This window comes from Hippichthys cyanospilos, chromosome 8 (genome assembly GCF_059441005.1).
Source record: "Hippichthys cyanospilos isolate Australia breed blue-spotted pipefish chromosome 8, RoL_Hcya_1.0, whole genome shotgun sequence".
Lineage (NCBI taxonomy): Eukaryota > Metazoa > Chordata > Actinopteri > Syngnathiformes > Syngnathidae > Hippichthys > Hippichthys cyanospilos.
Genome location: NC_142376.1, coordinates 17670405 through 17680491, shown reverse-complemented (window position 1 = coordinate 17680491; position 10087 = coordinate 17670405). Strand labels below are relative to the sequence as shown.

The window sequence follows — 10087 nt, the reverse complement described above, 5'->3', positions numbered from 1 at the left end:
CGTGACTAAAAGACATGAAAGTGGTATTTTAATTAAACGCGATGGTCCTCACAGATGAATGACAAACGAGCACAGAAAAAAATGGCTCTACTGATATTAAAGTTTAAATCGTTTCTCTTATAATGTGTTTGAAGATGATCAAGTGTTCCATGCATAAAATAACAGATTTTATGAATTCAAGTTCTGGATCATTTCAGACATTAGACTTTACCCGATCAGGATTTTTAGAGACGATCACAAAGATATGTATATAATATTTATAAAACATATTTGCTATAGTTTAACACTCTTTGCCATGCTCTAAATTGACAGTGATGCACAGGTGAAAACACCAACGCTAGGAGGAATTAAAAACAGACAGAAATAATAGATACAGCAACTTAATGAAATGAAATTACTGTATCATAATTACATTAATTCATAACATCAAGTAAATACTGTACCACAAATAAGGAAATGATTCCACAGCAGACATTTCTAACACTTTAAAAAATGAACACACCATGGCAAATAAAAGGCTTTGGGTTACCCTTCTAAACATTCACACGACACATGACATCATTGATTGCGCTGTTTATTGTGACGTGATAGATACTCACCCATTTTGAATAAAATTTCAAATATTGGCCAATCCCAATCAAGCCAATCAAATTGGCGTGAAGGCGAACAAGTATGCCGAGGACATAACGACATACAATTTGAAACACAGAGCTCCACAATTGAAGCTCATTTCTAAAAATCTGTAAATAAAAACTTTTATTCAAATACAAATAATCCATTCTGAGGAGTTTTAGTCACAAAAAGCTCAAAGCATCAGAACACCCGATTCCTATGCATATCGTGGAATAAAGTCTAATCATCCTGTGTTCGAATTATGAGTTGAGTTGGAATCCAATGTGCAGCACCACCTCTGAAATTTAGTGAAGGGAAATAAATGCTTTTATTTATTATTTTTTCTTAGTTTTAAATTCCGAATACAATCCTATTTTCCGAATATCCAAAAGAAAAAAATGCCCCTCTTTCACCAGCACGATAAACTCGAATGGGTCTTACAAAAGAAAGAAAGAAATAATACACATGACCTCAGAGGAAAGTGTGATTGAAAATGTGGAAAAAAGTTGAACAATCCAAATGTTTACTTTTTATTGCTTTCATTATTGCTGTTTGTACCAACACTTGCTCACAGGGATTTTAGTAACGCTGAGTCAATGGGAAATGTGACGTCACAACACAATGTCATCAAATATAGGCTTTCCAACAGTTTAAAATATATATTTCATTTGAACTACTCACAAGAATGATATTACGCATTTCATGTAAATCGTCGGCCAGGTGAAGTTCCTCCTGGGACTACCAGCACATTGTGAATGCATTGCTTACACCTGGTAAATCAGTCAGGCAAATGCCATCGCTTTCATCGGAAACAACTCCGCCTGCCCCAAAGAAAAAATGGTTGCTTTTGTGTCAACAGAAAGGCTCCGTCCACTTCTTCATGCTGCATTCATGCGCCAAGGGCTGTGTAATGTGGGAAAAAAAAAGACAGTGACTCTTTGTGTGGACTGAAGGATGAAGAAATGTGATGACAGCCGCGAAGTCTTTAAGCACCTTAGACTGGAGTATTTCTGCAAAACAAGACAAATACACAGTGAGTAGAATGATCCTTTTTGAAAATCCTCCATGTAATCTGAATGGGATAGGAGTTTCATCAGTCGCATTCACACCCCCATAAAACTGCAACGACAAGCTTTTTGTGGAAAGGATTTGTGGAGGCATTCGCAAATAGATGCATGCGTAACAAATGATATACATTTACTGAGAAACTCCAGCAACAAGTATTAATGACTGAAAAAAAAAAAAAACTAAAAAGTTATACAGTGCAGACAAGTAGGAAAAAAAAAGGTGAAACTCCAGTCACTATGCAAGCGCTAAAATTTCCTATACTTTAAAGGGGAAGTCACGTCAAAAATTGTCTTACATGTTAAATTCCCCCCAAAAAGTGAAAACACCAGATTCTGATTAAAATCGTGTTTGTTGAATTTGAATTAAACGAAAAAAAATCCGCTCATTTTTATCCCTCTCAGGGGGTGGCCATTTTGCCACTGTTGACTGAAAATGACATCACGCTGCCTAAGTGCTCATCTTGAGTCACATGACCAAAGTAAGAAAACATTCCACTTTGGTCCGCATAAACAATAAATCTTGTATTTCTTTTAAAGTTTGATTTATTTACAGCTCAGCAGTTAGCACAAAGAACTTCCATTTTTGATGTTACATCATAACTTCTTCTTTGGGAGTTTTTTAACGTCTTCTGTCGTGTAAGTCATTACGTGAGTGCTACCCAGTGTCCAAAATGAGACAGTGCTACAGCATTTAATTCTGTTCAAGTCTTTGCACTTCACTGCACTGCTTGCAAAGAAGTTCTACAACCGCTGATTATAATTGAGGCATTCTCATTCCACTGGATGTTTTTGTTTCATTGTATTTTATCTGTTTTTTTATTTTTACTTCAGCTTATGGGTGCTATACAAAATATGTGTTTTATGAACGAATGGAAAAAAAAGTTCAAAGAAATGTCATGCAAAGGAATGGTGCAATATTGGAAGTTATTTCACTTTATCTATTATTTTAAATGTACTTTTCATCAATTTATTTACAGTTGACCTTCACTAGTCATGAGGAATGGGGACCAGGCCGGCGCGCATGGCAAAAATCTACATATTTGGCACCGACTGTTTTCAAAATATATAGCATGATTTTACCTGTCCGGCCTGCTTGAGAAAAAAAAATCTTCCATGCAGCCCCTGAGCGAAGTTAAGTTTAACACCCTTGCAATAAATGTATCCTTATTTTAAAAATGTTGACAAATATGTGGTCATCAACATGTATAGAGAGTTTAAAAAGTCAGCGTTCAAAGACTGAATATTTTTATCATTATCTTTTAATACAGAATGTAGCCTGTATGAAATTAACGAATTGTATGAAAACATGTCCATTTCTTGTTTTCTGCCTGCTTTCATGCATGCATGCGTACTGTACAAGCATACGTACATACCACGTTGCTCTCTTAAACAGTTTTGAGCGCTGAACCCACTCTCTTGCTGTAGCTTCTGCAATCTACAATTGTCCTAAAAGAGAGCAATGTAAAACATTGAATTAAAATATCTCTGCCTTTAATAGACTGTCGATGTAGATTGTTACATTTTTTATTCAGTGGGCCCCTGTGTTACGAGCTTAATCCACTCCCCGGTTGGGGTCGTAAGGTGAATTCACCGTATGGAGGGCAATCCAAATCTATGTTAAATAGCTAATGCATTTAGAACCCCAGGCAAAAACATCAAAATTGTACATACATAATAAAAATTGGCACCAAAATAGTATAGTAAGTGCAATGTGTGTATACAATCAGTAAACATCATAGATAAAATATATATAAAGGATTTATTTACCTTTGAGTGCCGATTGTTATGACCATATTCCCTAGTAAGGATTGCCTAGGCTAGTCTAGCTTCGTATGTCGTGATTATCTCCGGCTTCGTTTCCATAAATCAAATAAATCAAATCATCTTCTTATTTCTCTCTATAACATCACGAGCAATCTTGGGACCCAAGGCTAACCCATTCAAGTTTGAATTAAGCCGTAAAATTCACTGTAAATACGGTTTTGAAACCACTTTACCATTCCGCCATTCTGAAATGAGTAAGGCAATAGCAGGCAATAGCAGACCAGAATTGTGACGCGTTGCATGGAGGCAGTTTGACAGCAATAGTAAATAAGTGCAATTAACTAAAAACGCCAGCAGATGGAGGCAAAACAACACAAATACAGCGAATCCCCCAGGGTCATGACAGTTGTTTTTGTCACAAAGCCGAGAAACTACTGTAAAGAGGGTACGAAAAAACTCAGTATTACACATCGCAACATGAAAAAAAACGTAAGCCAGGGACACTGTAACGCAGGGGTCCACTATACTTGTGTGCCTATCTCGCCAATTACAACTGCAAAGCGTTATCCATGTACAGAAAAAAATCTTCAATACTAATCTTCTACTGAATAGGTGCAGTGTTTACTCTCGTTTTTTTTTTTTTAGGGCGGAGTGAAAGACTGGCGAAGGCCAGAATGATTCTAAGAAAAAAATTAACAGTGATATTTCTGACAAAAATTATTTAATATATTCATTTATTTTTACAAATCAAGCTTCAGTGCAATAACCACAATGCACATTCAAAACTGTGACTTTGACTTCAAAGATATTGCTACACTAAAGTGGTTGTGTGAGCAAAGTAGTCCTTTTTTTTTTTTTTTTTTTTAATTTTCAACCAAGAGAAAGACTGCTGTACTACTTGCCGTCAAGTATAAAAATGCAACAATGTGATTTTAATTTTAGATTATGAGTGCCCTTATTTTTTTCTTAGATGGCGTTTCGGGCACTGAAAGGATGCAAAAATCTGAAACCACACAAGCTGAATACGCTCCACCGTTACATTAAATAAAAAGACAACAGCACTGTTGTGTCTTCTGTTCAAATTGTATTTGTATAAACATAGCCTAAGCTTGTTCCTGTAAGTCTATTCTTACTTAATTTGATCATTCATGTAATCTGTTCTCTGAGCATTATGAGCCACTGCTGAAATGTTAGTGGCTCCTTCAGCTTTGTCCTTTAAAGCTATTTGAAATCGAGGAGTGTGTTTACAAAAAGATAAAAAACGTGTCCTGCAATCTAAATCTGACTGAAGTTAAAAACAAACCTAACAATCCAACATTAAAAAAAAGAGAGATTGCCAAATCTTTTCATACTTAAATCCATTTCTTGCATAATGTCTTTCACTTTGCTTCATCCATCTTTCACCTTTATCACTTTTTATCCTCTCTTCATGTGTTGTCTTGGTTTAAACTCGTGCGCAGCTGCACACATGAAAATGACTGAGTGCGGAGTCCACGCCGAACAGATTTTCCTCAATGTGTATCCTCCGGAATTTTTTTTACAAATGGACATCATGGCAGACGAACTATTGCTTATGTAAGTTTGCCTTTATGAATCGTCTGAAAAGGAATAGCGATATCTAAATACCGTAACACCATGTTGGGGAGAGATGAGGAGTTTGTTTAAAAACGCTTGGAAGAATTTACATCGTTGGAATCTACGAGGATTCTCTACCTCTGTTGCAGAGTAGTGTTGATTGTATGCAGTAGAGTCCATTTACTGCCACCTATAGTATGGGAGAATATCGTCTGACTGCGGGGGAAAGCCGCTTCGGGTATTAAGTGCCAGCGCGTCAAGTATAAACCAAGCGAGACTTTTCCTGCAGGCTTGTTTTCGCCGTTGTGAATTTCGCAAATGCAGAAAAAAAATTGTGTCATGCAACATAGTTTTTTTTTTTTATTATTGTATGAGGAACTAAAAAAGAAGGAAAGACTTCAATGCATGGATTTTTTTTCACATGCAGGTTTCATCGTAGAGGAGTTTTACTGGTAGTTGCAAACTACAAGTGAATGGGGCTTATACTTTTAAAAATGCTTCTTGTAACATACAACTTTTAAAGTGTCCTTCCATGTTAAGTTACACAATGATATACATGCAAAGTTAAATTTCATTGGTTTGTTTAATTGTTTTATAGTCAGTCTAAATGCATCCTCTCACCTGTTTTATGAGCCATACGTCTTGTCCACTACAGTGCTTTTATCCCTAAAAGAAAACAAACACCGATTTTATTTCACATCTAAAACAATAGCGTATTAAATTCTCACATGCACGCATTTGAGAAGTCACTGCATTTCATCACTGTGAAAAAAGTAAACCAATTTAAGGCAAAGGCTTGAAATTTAATGTGTGATTGTTTTAAACTGAATTCATGTGACATTTAGAACATCATTTTAGTGTTGTTTATCGTCATTTTTAACTATGCCGGCTTTATAAGCATCTAATTAGAGGAATTTTTAGGTCAGAATACTTATTCTGGGCAGGTTTACTTTTTTGTTAGTGGATGTTAGGTTTAAATATTAAATCAGTATTTTAGTTACCTGTTTAGAGTTTAACTGGACAGCAGCGATGAGGTTTAAAAGATGCATTGTAATATCTCAAATTCAATGACAGAAAAAAAATGTTAGAAGAGACAATGAGAGTAGGCAGGTGAAAAGAACGCTGTGATTTGTCATTCAGAATATACAAGAAGTATGTTGGTGGTGCTCTTAAGTCACAACTTGTGAAAGATAACAAAATATAAGAGGACTTCTTACCTCTTTTACAGCATATGATTCTCAGTGTCTATCAGTCTGTTTACTGATGTCAAACTTCACAAGATGAATTAAGGGGGAAACAGTTATCAGATAAGAGCCAAGGATGTTTAAGTATAACTTAAATGATAAATTGGACTGCTTATCGAGCTGTTAATGTATAAACAGTATGGATTTCATCACTGCATTCAACTGAAAAACCAAACCATCATACAACTGTATTTAGAGTCTTACACATGATGCAGGGGTTTATCCTTTCTTTTTTTATATTTTTTTTTTTTATTAAATACTCTATGTACAAATACAGATTGGACACACAAAACAAAAGTACTAATTATTAAGTACACACTGTACAATGCTTGATTGCTGTCAACCACAGAGAAACACTAATGTTAATGAAGGATATGTGATTAGACCTAATTAGTCCTTTTTAACGAGACATCTTCATATGGGAAACACGGGGTCATTTAGAATCGTCTTTTATTCTTTAACTTCATTTCAACTTCCTACTGCTTTTGGAATCCATGCAATGACTTGCAAGCTATAATTTGACCACAACCCTGCAATTACAAAATCCTGGCTACATTTACAAACTAAAAGTGGTGTACATAGGTCATATTTTTTACTCATTTTTCATGAGGATTAAGGGGGGGTATTTTATTTATGTTGAATAACTGGTGAGTCAAAAAAAAAATAAAAATCGCTCACCAACACAAGAAAACTATCTTGATCCACGTTGAATAAGTGATTGAAGTTTACCAAGGGGTTAGAGGCAATATATTATGTAAATAAAAATATTGCACATTGAATATAAATATATATATATATATATATATATATATATATATATATATATATATATATATAACAAATACATAACAAAAAGTGATTTTTTTAAAAAAACCTGTGAGAAAAACATTTTCCCAACTTATGATGAACCAAACATTTCAGACAATTTACAGGATATACCTTATAGCAGGGAATTTCCAATACTTTTAGTGTGCCATTTTAGCTTTTTTTTTTTTTTTTTTTACTGTATCACAGTGAATTTTGACACCAAATAATTCATAATTGCACATCCTCTGTTGTGCTATTTATTAGAAATCAGTTTCAGCAGTAATATTTGCATCTAATCTCTTTCACAAAGGGTTTTTCTTCATTTAATTTTTTGCAGTATTCTGCTCACCCAAAACTCACTGCAGGAACTGAGCACGCCTTATTCTGATTACTTAAGAATGATAGTATTCATTTTTCAAACTGTTGAATCACACTTTGAAAAGTCACTGCTTTAAGGGGCTATTCGATTGAAAGGGACAGTGTTCGAGACAGACAAATTAAAAAAAAACAAAAAAAATCTGAGACAAGTTGCAGGTCATGTGTGGAGCACCTTCAGAATCGACCATATGGGTGTTTTCTGTACCCGCCTCTTGTCAGCTGTAGAACTGGAGCTTTGAGACTGGGGCGGGTAGTTGGCCACCCATCCTCTGAAATATCAGTAAAAACATCTGAGTTTGAGTGCGCGTGTATGACGTTCTGTTGCAGCCACTGAATACATGAGAGCAGATTTCATTGAAAGAAATTCTACACAAAATTAATTTTACAAGGACTTTGGCCTCTGTCGGAGCAATGATGTGCTTTGACAGTCAGCATCTCCATCCTCCTTTAGAGCCACATTACAAAAAAGGCGGCCACCTCTTCTGCATGGCACATTGAACAAGCTTCCAAATAGGAAAATATTTATGGAGCAGAAAATCAAATCATTGCCCTCTTGCTTTTTGGGTATTATCATCAACACTCCAGTGTGAATTTGGTTGTGCAAAAAGCCTGCAAAGCTGCCTGCCAGCTGGCAATGCCCCGTCCTGTGACATGCAGGTCAGTTGATGTTTTTGTTCTGGAAGGCTTGTGTTCAGATATTTTTCTTCCCACCTGGAATGAGCCGTTTTGAAGGCCCAAATCCAAGAGTCAAAACACTCCACCATGACAATGCGCATCCATCATTTCCTTAAGGCACGATGACTGCAGTTGAAGCCAAAAGAGAACCAGCATATAGATGCTGCTCTATTCCAGTTTCCAGATCCCGTACATAGAGGTGGGAAATATGGACCGCCAGTTAAAGAGACCGTATTGGAGTAACTCAACTTTTCTGAGCTTTTAACCATGTTACAATGCTAATTATCACTCACCTAAACAACCTCCCAACGTGTTATTTTCTTTCACTGATCCACCTCTGAGACATCCTGTTTACTGCTGTCTGCGTTCTCTACACCAGAGCCGAGGAACATCCCCATACCACACCTATCCACGTAGTAGATCAAACATACGCCCACACTATCGAAGCAGTCAACGGTGAACTAGGACGACATCATGAAAGAGGTGTGGCAGCCATACAGTGAGGGGCAGACCTTAAGGGAACCAACATTTTCACTTTCTGGTGAGAAATATAATCACCAAAAAACTCTTATTTCATTAAACAACTAAATCAAAAATGGCAAGATTTTAATATAAAGTCTAAAACACCATGATGTAATTCCTTTTACGGTTGGCATCACCGCCAATGGGATGTTTACCTCTTTCGAATTATATGGACAAATGGAAAATGCCTATACAAACAAATTGGGGCTTTCGCCTTAAGAACCCCTGCTGCCCAGAATTCCATCTGGTCCAGCGGATTTATTTGCGTTATGGGTCACTATCTCTGCCCGACTCCATTTAAAAAGTCTTCCTTTTCAGAATATCTGGTATACTGTATATTTTGGGTCCAAAATATTGAGTAATTCTTCCTCCATCACTTCTTCTGACAGTTATCTTTTATAGCATTTTCCTTCTTATAGTTCACTAGTCATTATGGTTTGCTGAGCTTGTCCTCCATCATGGTCCAACTACTTCCTTGCAAATTTGCTGACACAGACCTCAATAGCATCCCACCTTCTTTTGATTCCCCGTTTACCATTAAATTCTGAAGTGCTTCAGACCTGTTCTGTGACTTAATATTAAACTCCTGAAGTTTGTTTATGTCTTTCAAGACTGCAAAATCATATCTGGGTCTCTTGTTCTTTTGCCCAAAAAGGACTCTCCTCTGTTTGAATTTAGCTAATCCTACATCTACTTCAGACCCGAACATCTTGAAGGAACCTACAGAAATTCATAAAAATACAAATTTGGGCTAGCTGTTTGTAATTGAATCTGGAGATACCCATGGTTACCTAATGATTTTGGAAATTGCTTCTGCCCATCACTAACTGGTTTAAAGTTAAAAGATTTAGTAATCTCTTGATTTTTATTCTTCTGTAGCTTCTCTTCTAATTATTGTTTCAAGTTCTTTATTGTCGCTGCCAATCTTGGCAATAAAGTCACCCATGATTAGCTGTAATTTTTGTACAAATTCCTGGAAACTTGATACAAATCATTCTTTTCTTCATCCTCATCGTTGATTGTTGGAGCATAACATTGTAAAATGTCCACTGATCCTAAATATGGCAGTAAACATTCACGGAGAATGACCCTCACAACGCATAATTTTTCCTCTTTGCTCTTTAAAAGCATCCAAGTGTGAAGCGGCTGGGATGAAGATCAGCACCTCCAAATCTGAGACCATGGTCCTCACTTGGAAAAGGGTGGAGTGCCCTCTCAGGGTCGGGGATGCGGTCCTGCCCCAAGTGGAGGAGTTCAAGTGTCTCGTTCACAAGTGAGGGCAAGATGGAACGGGAGATCGACAGATTATTGGTCAGTCGGTGTGAAAAAAGAGCGAAAGGCGAAACGTTCTGTTTACTGATCGATCTACGTTCCTGCCCTCAACTGTGGTCACGGGCTGGGGGTCGTGACCGAAAGAACAAAATCCTGGATACAAGCGGCCGA

The 10087-nt window shown here is 36.6% G+C and overlaps 1 protein-coding gene across 5 annotated transcripts in view; it reads right to left on the bottom strand.

Annotated features, from left to right (window-relative positions):
• Positions 1-241: 241 nt before the first annotated feature.
• khdrbs2 (KH domain containing, RNA binding, signal transduction associated 2) overlaps positions 242-10087 on the bottom strand; it is a 63982-nt gene continuing 54136 nt past the window's right edge. The window contains exons 9-13 of one of the 5 annotated variants that reach the window (XR_015866349.1): positions 6020-7716; positions 5640-5684; positions 3049-3125; positions 1606-1622; positions 242-1515 (exon numbers count right to left, since the gene is read on the bottom strand). Coding sequence is in view for 1 of the 5 variants with exons in the window: in XM_088420950.1 (XP_088277076.1) it covers positions 7622-7716 (95 nt within the window). In the remaining 4 variants the exon portion in view is untranslated. The other 4 variants (XR_015866350.1, XR_015866348.1, XR_015866347.1 and 1 more) reach the window with 4 other exon arrangements.